Below are 14716 nucleotides of genomic sequence, written 5' to 3'. Positions count from 1 at the left end.
AGATTATTTAGTACATGCTCGTTTCGGAAGGTTCTCTGGGTTTTGACGAATAGGGTGGAGATTAACACTCCACACCAGAAGCATGCTCACTGTTTCCCCTCAGTGAGACATGGCTCGTCTGTCTTTTGTTGTTTGAGTCTGCATATGGCCGTGTGACCGTGCGCATCACTTCCTGTGTGAAAGTTCTCCACTGTACGTGTGATATGGGCAGACCCCCCCCCCCCCCCCCCCCCCCCCCAAAAAAAAAAAAAAAAACCTGTAAGTGAGATCTTTGGACAGAAAGTCAAGTTTAATATTCCATTAAAACCAACCAGCTGCTTTTGATTTATTTAAATACCTACAACTGTTTTTAAAAAATGTTTTACTTTAAATATGACATTCGCATCAAAACACAACAAAAATATAAATAAAGCCAATGCTTATGCAGTTTTTCTGAGTTATATGCCGGTTTGTGTAGATGTTTGAAAATAAATGAGTCATATAGCTTTGTTTGATCACTTGCTCTGATTTTCAGTGAAATGTAGAGATGAATTTGATCAGGATGAATTCCCCTTGCAGCACACCAGTGGGTATGCAGTCAGGTGATGGAAAGTGGTATTATTTAGTATTTGATTCTATAAAAGGGTTTTCAGATTAAGTACTTGGGTTTTTTGTGCCAGGGTGGTTACGGGGAGTGTGTGATAAGCTGCCATCTCACTCTTCCCAGATAAACAAGTCAGTTATTCCCTCCATCTTTCACTCCATTTACCCCCTCCTTTTTTGTCTTTTTTTTATTATTATTGTGGTTGTTTCCCCTTTACGGCTCCTGTATTGTATATTTTATTCAGTGTGAAACTCTACTGGCTCATCCTTGTGTCTCTCGCCTCTATCGCAAAGTCTGCAACTTTACCTTCAAAAGAAAAATGAAAAAAAGTATAAAAAGTAATAAAAAAAAGAAAAAGAGCAAACAACTAAATATTATACTATTAACTTTTTAAGACCTTGCATTTGATTGTTGTAAAAAAAAAAAACGGAAGAAAAAAACTGAGCAACAGAAAATAAATCTTGGTGCAAATAACCTTTTGTACACACGCATCCTGGAATTTCCTCAGTCTGCTTTTAAACGTACTTTAAGAAAAATAAATTGTTTTTAGGGTAACCGTGCTCCTGTCATTTCTTTTGTCCGAAGCCACTAGGCGTGGCGGTTATGCTGGTGTGATGGTGGCTCCACCCACTGCAGTGGTGAAGCGAGTCTAATGCTTACTTGCCTGACTTTTATTAAACTGACGTTACATGTTTCATAAACGTTAAACGTATTGCAATCTTTTGCAAGTGACTTTTGTCTGTGGCCATTTTAATGGTAGGCCTGTGCCACTACACTGACAGGTGTAACGCCGCTGCTAGCGACATGCTTGCTCCTTTGACCAGTCGTTTTTCATGTTTTGTATCATTTCAGAGTTCAAGTTGATTCTCACAGTGGTATGACGTAGGTGCATTTTCTCCAGCTCTGGATTCTGCCTCACAGGATATTTACAGTACATTACTGGGCGTGTAAATGGTGCCGTACGTCAGTAGTTCCCGATCCTTTAGTCCTTTCGCTCCCTCTCTTAAACCTTAAATATTTCACACATCCAGTGCCCACTACAGGCTGCCATGCAGTAGCAGTTCAACCCTGAGAAGAGTAGGTTATTAGGCCACTCTTGCCTGTAATGTAATGTAATGATTGTGACATCAGCATTAAAATGCTCAGTTAAGAAATGTTCAGTTAAAAAGCTGAAAACAATTAGCCTTACACACTGTGTATTTCGTAATGACAATTTTTACATTTCAAAGGATGTATCAGCCAGACAAGGTTTGGTTTTATTTATGAAATATGAAAATGTGAAGAGCATCCTGAAAAGGGAAACAGAATTTCTTTTCTGGAACCCCACAGTAATGCAGTTTTTGAACCCTGCCTTAAATGACCCTCTCTCACACATGTAACATTCACACAGTGCAAACGGATGCACGCTTATTGACCCCGCGTGGCTGTTCGTGTTGTTAGGGCCTGAACAGCCTTTGTGGCCACAAAGCAGTTTCAAGACATCGACACGGGTCGTCAGAACCACCACTCTTATTTACGGACACAGAAATTCTGCAGGGTCTTCCCAAGGAGTGGGACTGATCCAGTAATACGAACTTAATGATGAACCTGAAAAATTTAAGTCCCTTAGTTGTGGGGAAGTCGGCTGCTGGTCGTGGGGGAAGTCGGCTGATGGTCGTGGGGGAAGTCGGCTGTTGGTCGTGGGGAAAGTGGGCTGCTGGTCGTGGGGGAAGTCAGCTGTTGGTCGTGGGGAAAGTGGGCTGCTGGTCGTGGGGGAAGTGGGCTGCTGGTCGTGGGGAAAGTCGGCTGCTGGTCGTGGGGAAAGTTGGCTGCTGGTCGTGGGGAAAGTGGGCTGCTGGTCATGGGGGAAGTGGGCTGCTGGTCGTGGGGAAAGTCGGCTGATGGTCGTGGGGGAAGTGGGCTGCTGGTCGTGGGGGAAGTCGGCTGATGGTCGTGGGGAAAGTGGGCTGATGGTCGGGGGGGAAGTGGGCTGATGGTCGGGGGGGAAGTGGGCTGCTGGTCGTGGGGAAAGTCGGCTGCTGCTAAAAACAATATACAGTCAGGTCCATAAGTATTTGGACAGTGACACAATTTTCATCATTTTGGCTCTGTACGCCACCACAATGGATTTGAAATGAAACAATCAAGATGTGATTTAAGTTTAGACTTTCAGCTTTAATTTAAGGGTTTTGTCAAAAATACTGTATGAACAATGTAGGGATAACAACCATTTTTATAAATAGCCCCCCAATTTTAGGGGCTCAAAAGTAATTGGACAAACTAACATAATCATAAATTAAATTGTCATTTTTAATACTTGGTTGCAAATCCTTTGCAGTCAATGACTGCCTGAAGCCTTGAACCCATAGACATCACCAGACGCTGGGTTTCTTCCCTGGTGATGCTCTGCCAGGCCTCTACTGCAGCCGTCTTCAGTTCCTGCTTGTTCTTGGGGCGTTTTGCCTTCAGCAAGTGAAATGCATGCTCAATTGGATTCAGGTCAGGTGATTGACTTGGCCATTGCAGAACATTCCACTTCTTTGCCTTAAAAAAGTCTAGGGGTGCTTTCGCAGTATGCTTCAGGTCATTGTCCATCTGCACTGTGAAGCATCGTCCGGTGAGTTTTGAAGCATTTGGCTGAATCTGAGCAGATAATATAGCCCTATACACTTCAGAATTCATCCTGCTGTTTTTGTCAGCAGTCACATCATCAATAAATACAAGGGAACCAGTTCCAGTGGCAGCCATGCATGCCCACGCCATAACACTACCTCCACCATGCTTCACAGATGAGGTGGCTTTGGATAATGAGCAGTTCCTTCCCTTCTCCATACTCTTCTCTTCCCATCATTCTGGTACAAGTTGACCTTTATCTCATCTGTCCATAGGATGTTGTTCCAGAACTGTACAGGCTTTTTTAGATGTATTTTTTGGCAAACTCTAATCTGGTCTTCCTGTTTTTGAGGCTTACCAATGATTTACATTGTGTGGTAAACCCTCTGTATTTACTCTAGTGAAGTCCTCTCTTGATTGTTGACATTGACACAAATATGCCTACCTCCTGGAGGGTGTTCTTGATCTGGCCAACTGTTGTGAAGGGGTTTTTCTTCACCGGGGAAAGTATTCTTCCGTCATCCACCACAGTTGTTTTCCATGGTCTTCCGGGCCTTTTGGTGTTCCTGAGCTCACCAGTGCGTTCTTTCTTTTTAAGAATGTACTAAATAGTTTTTAGATTTGGTCACACCTAAAGTTTTTGCTATCTCTCTGATGGGTTTTTTGTTTTTCTCAGCCTAATGATGGCTTGCTTCACCGACAGTGACAGCTCTTTGGACTTCATATTGAGAGTTAACAGCAACATATTCCAAATGCAAATGCCACACTTAAAATCAATTCTAGACCTTTTATCTGCTTACTTGTACATGAAATAATGAGGGAATAACGTACACCTGGCCATGGAACGGCTGAGCAGCCAATTGCCCAATTACCTTTGGTCCCTTAAAAAGGGGGGGGGGACCACATAAAAAGTGCTGTAATTCCTATACCGTTCACCCGATTTGGATGTAAATACCTTCAATTTAAAGCTGAAGGTCTGCACTTATTTGTTATCTAATTTATTTTAATTTATTAAATTTAACATCAATATGCTGTGGTAAACAGCTAAAATAACAATAACTTTGTCAATGTCCAAATATTTATGGACCTGACTGTATGCTATGTAGTACATAGTATGCGATTTCGGACGCAGCCTCGGTCATGTGCTCATCACACGACCGCCTGACGCCCGTATAACGGCACGCTGTGGCTTTCCTTACTCCGCTTGGACACAAGATGGCCGCCGCCCTGGAGTTCTCCTCTCGTCCGTAGCGGATTCCGCTGTCCTCTGCTGTCAGAGAGGTCTGTGCAGTCCCACCACAAACTCCTGGTAATACCGCTCTGCAACACACGGGGGCGCCAGGGCAGTGACACACCATCCCCGTGAGAATGCACTGCAGTACAGTCTGTGCATCTGGGGTAGTGCCATACATGCAATTATGGAATAACAGTTTGTGAAATTGTGTGACATCATGCTCTGGTACTGACCAGAGTCTGGCTGTATGTAGGAGTTTCTGATCAGGAAGTCCAGAAGCACCATTGCGCTGTTGGGTTTGAAGTCCTCACTCACCAGCGCGTCCTTCGCCTGAAAAAGACACACCATGCACGTTGAGTGCTTGTAGCTGTGTCCAGTGTGTTGACCTGTGTTCAGTGCGTTGACCTGTGTTCAGTGCTTGTGGCTGTGTCCAGCATGTTGACCTGTGTTCAGTACGCATGGCTGTGTCCAGCGTGTTGACCTGTGTTCAGCACGCATGGCTGTGTCCAGCGTGTTGACCTGGTAAATGGTAAATGGACTGCATTTATATAGCGCTTTTATCCAAAGCGCTTTACAATTGATGCCTCTCATTCGCCAGAGCAGTTAGAGGTTAGGGGTTAGGTGTCTTGCTCAAGGACACTTCGACATGCCCAGGGCGGGGTTTGAACCGGCAACCCTCCGACTGCCAGACAATCGGTCTTACCTCCTGAGCTATGTCGCCTCTTTGACCTGTGTTCAGTGCGCATGGCTGTGTCCAGCGTGTTGACCTGTGTTCAGTGCGTGTGGCTGTGTCCAGCGTGTTGACCTGTGTTCAGTGCTTGTGGCTGTGTCCAGCGTGTTGACCTGTGTTCAGTGCTTGTGGCTGTGTCCAGCGTGTTGACCTGTGTTCAGTACGCATGGCTGTGTCCAGTGTGTAGACCTGTGTTCAGTGCGCATGGCTGTGTCCAACATGTTTACCTGTGTTCAGTACGCATGGCTGTGTCCAGTGTGTTGACCTGTGTTCAGTGCGCGTGGCTGTGTCCAGCGTGTTGAGCTGTATTCAATGCGTGTTCAGCACGTGTTCAGCGCGTGTTCAGCGCGTGTTCAGCATGCACGTAACGCTGGAGGGGAGTTTGACCTGCTCTATGGGATACAGGAGGAAGTCCTGCACCTCGCCATCGCCGATCTGAGGCCTGAAGTGGACCGGCAGCTGCAGGTCAAACACAAACTGGCTCTCAGGAAACACGCCCTCTTCATCCTCATAGGTGTAGCTAAGAGATGAGGGTGGGGTCAGGAACACAGGGCGGGGCAGAGACACACTGGCTATCAGGAATCACGCCCTCTTCATCCTCATAGGTGTAGCTAAGAGATGAGGGTGGGGTTAGGAACACAGGGCGGGGCAGAGACAAACTGGCTATCAGGAATCACGCCCTCTTCATCCTCATAGGTGTAGCCAAGAGATGAAGGTGGGGTCAGGAACACAGGGTGGGGTTAGGAACACAGGGCAGGGCACAGACAACATGCTGAGGGACACTAGCATGAGTGCTTCTACATGAATGTTTGTTCTTCATCACAAGGGATTTTCAGCGAATTTACAGTATTACACTCTGCTGAAAGTACTTCTCAATCGTTCAGTAACCGTTCTTCAGTTAAAATATTTTAGTCGTGACCGCAGGAGGATGGAGGAGATGGCGAGGGAGTCACCTGATTGTCCCCACTGGTTGGGCAGTCTCAGCAATGCATTCTGGGATGCATGCTTCCTCTTGGCACTCTTTGATCAGGGTCTGCTTCACACTGCTTCCTGCGGCCAACCCACCAGCTGCCTTCTCAGGAGAATCACCATCACTGTACAACCCACCCCTACTATCCCACATTCTAACCTTAACCCCTGCAGGAGAATTACAGTCACTGTACAACCCACCCCTATCCATCCCACATTCTAACACTAACCTTTTCGGGAGAATCACCATCACTGTACAACCCACCCCTACTATCCCACATTCTAACCTTAACCCCTGCAGGAGAATTACAGTCACTGTACAACCCACCCCTATCCATCCCACATTCTAACACTAACCTTTTCGGGAGAATCACCATCACTGTACAACCCACCCCTGCTATCCCACATTCTAACCTTAACCCTTTCGGGAGAATCACCCTCACTGTACAACTCACCCCTACTATCCCACATTCTAACCCTTAAGTAGGCAGTATACTTTGTAAGAAGTAGAACTTTTTGAGCAAAAAGGCGCAATGAGAACAACTGAAGAACAAAAGGACGCGGTGTTGTGTGTTCTCATGGTGCAGTGTGCGACGGCCTCCAGGGAGAACTTTTAGAAAATGTCTTTCTTGTTCTCCGACCTCCCCCTCTCAGCTATTGGTCCAAATATCACATGGTTGGTTACATCACGGTTGAGAGTTCAGAGGGCAGACTTCACATGCTAATGTACAGTGAGTCAACGCCAATCTCTCTTCTGTAGAGATAGGAATTATGTGAGTTCCCGCATGTTTGATGAATGGTGCTACTCGTTTCAGCAAGTCATCAAAACGCCTAGCACACATTCGGAAATAAGAGAAAGTGGACCCCCTCCTCTAAACTCTGCATTTGCTGAATGTACAGACAAAACTCTCCATTCTCCGTCCTACTCTGATTTAGAGGGCGAACGTGCCATCTCCTTCGCCTTTTTTCTTCTTTTGCATAGCTAGATAAACTAAAGCCACTTTAAACTTTTTGTTTTGTGTTGGGATCTCGCATAGCCCTTCTCTTTATACATCCATGGCGTAGCTGCGAGACGGAGGTCTGGGTGAGGTTCCAGCCCCGGTTAATAGCTGCCTCGTAATTATTCACGCCCCAGCGGCGTGGAGTGACTTTAAACGGTGCAGTGTTCTCACTGAGTATACCGACAACAGTGTTCGTGGACATGTTCGCTGGTGGTTCTCAATCCTGTCAGTATACTGCCAGCTTAACCCTTTCGGGAGAATCACCATCACTGTACAACTCACCCCTAAAATGTGCCTGACTAACACTTTCCTACAACATATGGCTTGCATATAGCATGTGGGTTATATGTAGTGTGTGTGGCATGCACAGTGTGTCTTGCACATGCAGCATGTGACTTGACCAGTATACTTTGTGTATATGTAGTATGTAGGGTGAACAGTGGTAACAGTGGTTCTCAGACCTTTTGGCAATATGGACTGCATATCCCATCAAGAATGTGTCCAGTGAGCCAGTGAGAAAAGAAGTCAGCACACAAACCTTTCACCACAGAAATACCTACGAATGCATTAAGTCTCTCAAATAACACAGATCAAGTGTTCGCCAGGCAGAAGGTTATGCTATGTAAAAAAAAACAAAGTTATGCAAGTCGCTCTGGATAAGAGCGTCTGCTAAATGCCTGTAATGTAATGTAATGGGTAAACCAGGCTGGCAGTACCAGGTTGTCCAGTTTCCCAGGGTAGGTCTGTTTGGTGGGGGAGCGTCGTGCCAACCAAATGCTTATCGCCCCATCCGCTCCTCGAGTATAACCATTCACATGGACACCGTAGCGCTTCACCCCAAAGAGGCCTGCAGATGGACAGACAGACAGACGCACAGACACACACACACACACACAGAACACGCGCGCACACACACGCACACAATCGCACACACACAGAACGCACACACAACATAACCATACACACACACGCACACACGCAACACACACGCACACACACACGCCTTGTTACAGCTGGCTGAAACTTTCATAGATTTATGTGCATACAGCACATAAAAGAAGCTGTATTCAGGACTGGTTGTTGCTCTCTCCATACATACATATACACACACACACACACAGAACACACACGCACTGTACTCAGGACTTACTGGTTGCTGCTCTCTCCATACACAGTAATGGACTGTCACAGTATCTTGCCCTTACTTCATACTTCTGATGGAAAAAAGCACACACAAAAATAATGATGCACTCTTCTGTCTCACTGCATCGGACAGGTAAAAGGTATGTCTCACCTTCATCTCTCCACCCACTCAGACAGGTAAAAGGTATGTCTCACCTCCTCTCTCCACCCCCTCAGACAGGTAAAAGGTATGTCTCACCTCCTCTCTCCACCCCCTCAGACAGGTAAAATGGTTCTCCTCCCTCAGTGCCTTGATGACATCATGCACAGCTTCAGACCTGCTGCTGTAGGTGTCCAGGCTGGGGCACAGTGCTACAGCGCCCCGCTGTGGCAGGGTGAATACTTGGGGAAACCTGCTCAGCACAGGCACCACAGTTGCAGGTATCCACCCCACCTGCACCCCATCTACTTCAAACTTTAGACACTGTGCACGACTGGAACCTGCGCACACAAAACACACAAAAGGGAGAATCTGACAGCCAGGAAATGGCTGAACCTCACAGAAACCCATTTCCGGACATGTGTTACGAAAGACTCCATAAACACCAGCTGTAGTATTCTACAGATCTATTTAAGCAACTAGTAGGCAATTCACTTTTCTACTGAGTACTGCACATACGTGCAACAGAACTGCGCTCTTTGGGAACAGTTATCGAAAATTTGAGGACGACCCGAAACCCTGTCCGATGCTACAACGTTTCCAGAAAGAGATGCACTGAACAGAGCATGTTGTTCTAGATGATAAAATAACCGACGGGTGTAAAATAGGTACACCTCGTCTACAGTGTTATATGTCATGCAACATATGGGGGGCGATTGCATTATTTTTGAGTGACACCACATAGAAACTTGGGCCGACCAAAATGCGACTCTGAAGAGAAACCATTTAAACGACATCTTGTTCGTCAAACCTGGGAGATTAAAGTTGTCCATTTTCCGAAGCAGCCGAAGCACTTTCTCCGACCAGGAAAGCAAAGGCGCCGTCATTAAAAATCATGCAAAGCTGTCTCTTAGGACAGAAAATAGCCAACTAGCCTGCCTTATACGAGTAAGACAGCCGGCTGCTGCAAAAAGCCCCGTTGCTGCAAATTATTGGAGCTTTCCGGTTAGAGTATTTCAAAATAAAAGCTTGGTAAATGCAATTATTTCTTAAGTGCGATTTTGACGTTTTTCTTCTTGTGACTAATAGAGTTGGATATAATTGCACATTATATACTCATATTTAAACCTATATCTTTAACACTGTACTTAGTTATTTTGTTACTAAGTATATTTACATTATGTATTTACTAATGTAGTTCAGAAAATATTTGGCAACTAGGCCAAAAGTAAAACCACCTAAAAATGTATTTGACTGATAGGACTGTGGGCTATGGGTCTTGCTGATAGACCGTATAAAAACAGGTCTTGCCCAGAGGTCTTGCCCCAGTTACCGTAACCAAACTCTTCAAGCTCCCGACCCCGAGATCCGGTATGTCCAAGGATATGCCCGATGTAACGCCGTTTAAAAATAAACCCCAGCGTTTTATGCGTGATATTTAAGGTGACATTCGTACTTTTGAAAGGAGTAACGATATTAACCATTAACCAGAAGGACAAATAAATTGAACTAGCCAATAATTCGATTATTATATCAGTGAAATTCTTTTCACACAAGGCAAGATTCCTGAAAACGCAACAATCCTTCATAAGTAACTATGTAAAAAAAATTGAAGAATGCCAAGAAACTGTTGAATCTGTTCAAAATTAAAAATAATTGTATTTATTATTTATTTATTTTAAATACTTCTAGCCAGGTTTGGAATTATACTTTTGTAAATGTCTCATGCCATTGTTATTTGTAAAATTTGTTGTTAATATTTTAGGTTGTGTTCCCGTCAAATATGACCAATTTACAACTTCAAATTTTGTGCATCTGTAGTGTTTCTAGTCAAATATGGCTGGCCATAGGAAATGAATGGATGAGTCTATATCAGTACATTCATCAGACAGAAACACTCACCCGCACACCCACATGCACACACACACGCAGACGCACACCCACATGCACACACACACGCAGACGCAGACACACGAAATGGGGCTGTTCATGTTATCCTATAATCTGTTTTGTGATGTTCCAAAATAAATGTGACCCAGCTGATCGGGCTTGAGATACAGGTCTCACACTCAACAATTCAAAGCAGAGGTGAGAAACACTGCAAAAAAATCTTCGATAAAGTATGATCTCCATCTGCAAGACCACACCAACTTCAAACATCTTTGATCGTGCAAATGTTTTGTTTGAGACTCCAACATTACGGTGATTCTAATGTCTGGTGCACATTGCAGCATAATTGGGTCGATTTTGAGCCAGATACACCTCTCCTGCCAATAGCTGGGGTGTTCCAGATTTGAAGCTGGTCCTGGGCCGCCCTGATCCTGTATCCTGTAGTGAGAGGGAGGAGTGCCACCAGGGATTCTGTGTCCCATGAAAAGATCTCACATTGGTCCCCACCACCCCTGAAAAATCCTGCATCCTAATATTTCTTTTGAGGGCCTCAGTCAGGGCCTTTTTTGTCTTAATATGAAACATTTTTGATATTTACAACTCAAAATCTTGTAGTGTGAGGGGAACAGTAATAGAATCTGAAATGGTTTCAAGACATATTCTGGCTAAATGTTGACACACAGCATCCTGGGATAATCATTCAACATGCTTTCTACTGGTCCTTACAAAACTTAAAATACATAAATACATGAATTATGCTTATTTTACTAAAAAATGAATGGTATAATTTTAGATAAATTAGGTCTATAGGCCAAAATTCCAAAAAGAATGATAGAACTTGTGATAATGACTGAGAATGAAGTTGCTTAAATGGTGTAAAATGTGGTGATCATTTATACATTATGATTGCTGTATAAATAATTACAAAGGACTGCCAATTTAGGATGGGAACACAAACAACAGAAATATGGCATGAACACAGCCCGAGGGTTAAAACACTATTCCTCCTCTTGGATTTTTTCCCCCTGGTGGTGATAAAGAGTTTCCTCCAATAATGGGTCACTAACTATTTATAAAAATTTAGGAGGAAACAACCAACACTTTCAATTAGAGATTAATCAGTGTATCCAAATAAAAATACAACGCGTTTTTTACAAAAATACAAAACGTTTATTTTCAAATAATTTACAGAAGTTATATATTGAGGAATTAAGGCTAGATCTATTTTGCTTACCCAGAAGGATAATATTACACTCAGGTCTTTCAGGAGTTGAGGTCGTGGTGCCCTGTCCCGGTGGTTGCTGAAGACTGTGTCGATGTTCAGCTTTCCCACTGCTGGGTGGCATCTCTGGTCTGACATGAAACGGCAGGACATATAGCTACCCATTCTGCTTAAGACCAAAAGTGAGAAGGTGACACGGCGAGACTTCAAATATAATTCAACAACTGAATGCAGTGAGCGTATGCTACAAACATCTATTAATAAGTAGATTTGGCATAGTTAAGGTCATAGGCCTTGTGTTATCTGGCTACTAAAGCTTAGAATGATAATTTTGTGGTATTTCTCATATGTTGGTTGTACTGTGTGTTATTTCTAGTGTCTTTACTGGTAAACATCACACAGGAAATAGAAAGAAGGGCATAGCTTCCTGATTGTAAAGAGTAAATTCAGTCCTAAAAGTTGAATAATTTGAAGAAGGGCTTTTTGTTGAGAAGAGACAGGTAGTTCACTATGCCACCAGACAGTCTACTTTAAATAAACATATAATACTAAATAATTGAGGAATTGATGTCCAGACAAACTGAAGTAAAAAGCTAATTTTAGGCGGCCTGAGTGGCCAGCAAAGCTAATAAATGCATTCACTTTGACTGCAGACTGGACCCAGAGGCCAAAAGTTTGAGCCTCAGCCTAAGTAAACCTTACTCTTAACTTAACTTAGTCTGAGTAAACTATGACTGGAACTGCAGTTACAGGACACGACTGGGCCTGGGCCCACCACCTGCTGGAGAGACTGGTAATTTAGTCAAAGGCTCTCCTGCAGCACTGTGTAGTCTGTAGCATGTTAAATAGTCCCTGGCTCTCCTGCAGCACTGTGTAGTCAGAATCGTATTTTTTTATTTGCCAAGTATGTTTACACATGCAAGGAATTTGACTCCAGTTTAAAGGCCTTACACAAAGAAAAAAAAAGAGTAACAACACAACAACAACAATCTTCAGAGACATACACAAGGAATGACTATATACAGTGTACAGGATAGTACAGGATACAAATAGTGCAAAGAAGTGAAGAGTGCAAGGAGTGAAGAGATAAATATTAAATAGTGTTCCAGGGTTATTGCACAGTGCCGCAGTGAGTTAACTGTTCATAAGTGTGACGGTGAGGGGGAAGAAACTGTTCCTGTGTCTGGTGGTTTTGGTGTGCAGTGTTCGCTGATTGTCCGTTGTAGTCTGTTCCTGTCCTGTTTAGTGGCCGATCCAAACCAGATAGTGATGGATGTGCAGAGAACAGACTCAATGACTGCAGTGTAAAACTGGATCAGCAGCTCCTGAGGCAGGTTGCATTTCCTGAGCTGGCGCAGGAAGTACATCCTCTGCTGGGCCTTTTTGATGATTGTGTTGATGTTAGACTCCCACTTCAGGTCCTGGGAGATTGTAGGTCCCAGAGACCTGAAGGATTCCACAGCCGACACAGTGCTGTTGAATATGGTGAGGGGGGGCAGCAATGGGGGGCTCCTCCTGAAGTCCACTGTCATCTCCACAGTTTTGAGCGTGTTCAGCTCCAGGTTGTTGCGACCGCACCACAGGGCCAGCTGTTCGACCTCCCGTCTGTATGCTGACTCTTCTCCATCTCGCATGAGGCCGATGACTGTTGTGTCATCTGCAAATTTCAGGAGTTGAACAGACGGGTCTCCTGAGGTGCAGTCGTTAGTGTAGAGGGAGAAGAGCAGCGGGGAGAGCACACATCCCTGAGGGGCGCCAGTGCTGACAGTTCGGATGCTGGATGTGATTTTTCCCAGCCTCACCTGCTGCTTCCTGTCTATCAGGAAGTTTGTGATCCACTGGCAGGTGGAGGCGGGCACAGTGAGCTGGGTGAGTTTGGTGAGGAGGAGTTCTAGGATGATGGTATTGAATGCCGAGCTGAAGTCCACGAGCAGGATCCTTGTGTACGTCCCTGGGGAGTCGAGGTGTTGCAGGATGTGGTGCAGTCCCATGTTGACTGCATCATCTACTGACCTGTTTGCCCGATAGGCAAACTGTAGGGGGTCCAGCAGGGGGCCTGTGATGTCCGTCAGGTGGGTCAGCACCAGTCTCTCGAAGGACTTCATGACCACAGACGTCAGGGCAACAGGCCTGTTGTCATTCAGTCCAGTGATGGAGGGTTTCTTGGGGACCGGGATGATAGTGGAGTGTTTGAAGCAGGAGGGGACTACACAAAGCTCCAGCGATCTGTTGAAGATCCGTGTGAAGATGTGGGCCAGCCGGTCAGCGCAGACTTTCAGACAGGAGGGTGACACGCCGTCTGGGCCTGGCGCCTTCCTGATCTTCTGTCTCTGAAAGAGCTGATACACGTTCTCTTCACAGACCGTCAGTGCCGGTGGGGAGTCAGGGGGGAGGGAGGAGGTGGTAGCAGGGGGTGCAGTTAGTTGTATAATGCTTGAGTTGAGGTGGGTGAGGGGTGTGAAAGTGGGCTGATCAAACCTGCAGTAATACACATTCAGGTCTTCAGCCAGTTGATGGTTCTCTGCAGTATGGGGGGAGCGTGTTAAACAGTCCCTGGCTCTTCTGCAGCACTGTGTAGTCTGTAGTGTTAAACAGTCCCAGGCTCTTCTGTAGCACTGTGTAGTCTGTAGTGTTAAATAGTACCAGGCTCTCCTGCAGCACTGTGTAGTCTGTAGTGTTAAACAGTCCCAGGCTCTCCTGCAGCACTGTGTAGTCTGTAGTGTTAAATAGTCCCAGGCTCTCCTGCAGCACTGTGTAGTCTGTAGCGTGTTAAATAGTCCCAGGCTCTCCTGCAGCACTGTGTAGTCTGTAGTGTTAAATAGTACCAGGCTCTCCTGCAGCACTGTGTAGTCTGTAGTGTTAAATAGTACCAGGCTCTCCTGCAGCACTGTGTAGTCTGTAGTGTTAAATAGTCCCAGGCTCTTCTGTAGCACTGTGTAGTCTGTAGTGTTAAATAGTCCCAGGCTCTCCTGCAGCACTGTGTAGTCTGTAGTGTTAAATAGTCCCTGGCTCTCCTGCAGCACTGTGTAGTCTGTAGTGTTAAATAGTCCCAGGCTCTCCTGCAGCACTGTGTAGTCTGTAGTGTTAAATAGTCCCAGGCTCTTCTGTAGCACTGTGTAGTCTGTAGTGTTAAATAGTCCCAGGCTCTCCTGCAGCACTGTGTAGTCTGTAGTGTTAAATAGTCCCTGGCTCTCCTGCAGCACTGTGTAGTCT

The 14716-nt window shown here is 45.2% G+C and overlaps 1 protein-coding gene across 3 annotated transcripts; it reads right to left on the bottom strand.

The window, feature by feature from the left end:
- Positions 1-521: 521 nt before the first annotated feature.
- Positions 522-9401, bottom strand: tpk2 (thiamin pyrophosphokinase 2). Of its 3 annotated transcripts, none has more exons than XR_004761436.1 (9): positions 9203-9401; positions 8491-8732; positions 8260-8323; positions 7826-7956; positions 6093-6211; positions 5527-5659; positions 4643-4739; positions 4375-4495; positions 522-2256 (listed from the first exon to the last, which is right to left on the bottom strand). XR_004761436.1 is itself a non-coding variant. In XM_035381467.1 (8 exons), exons 1-8 carry the CDS (start codon positions 9276-9278, stop codon positions 4449-4451), a joined length of 909 nt encoding a protein of 302 aa, XP_035237358.1. In that variant the 5' UTR covers positions 9279-9401; the 3' UTR covers positions 4158-4448. The 3 variants fall into 3 exon arrangements, 1 of the variants encoding a protein (XP_035237358.1); XR_004761435.1 differs by lacking the exon at positions 522-2256 and adding an exon at positions 2524-2604; XM_035381467.1 differs by lacking the exon at positions 522-2256 and having other exon boundaries at positions 4158-4495.
- Positions 9402-14716: the final 5315 nt, after the last annotated feature.

This window comes from Anguilla anguilla, chromosome 11, assembly GCF_013347855.1.
Source record: "Anguilla anguilla isolate fAngAng1 chromosome 11, fAngAng1.pri, whole genome shotgun sequence".
In the NCBI taxonomy this organism is placed as follows: Eukaryota; Metazoa; Chordata; class Actinopteri; order Anguilliformes; family Anguillidae; genus Anguilla; species Anguilla anguilla.
The sequence above is the reverse complement of the archived record's forward strand: the minus strand, read 5'-3'. Positions and strand labels throughout refer to the sequence as shown.

Excerpts from the sequence above, each read along its gene's own strand:
- tpk2 (XM_035381467.1), bottom strand. The coding sequence starts at position 9,278 with ATGACGGCGCCTTTGCTTTCCTGGTCGGAGAAAGTGCTTCGGCTGCTT. Across the intron at positions 8,733-9,202 it reads GGACAACTTTAATCTCCCAG|GTTCCAGTCGTGCACAGTGT; the intron begins GTTTGACGAACA and ends TTGTGTGCGCAG. Across the intron at positions 4,740-5,526 it reads TCCTGTATCCCATAGAGCAG|GCGAAGGACGCGCTGGTGAG; the intron begins GTCAAACTCCCC and ends TGTCTTTTTCAG.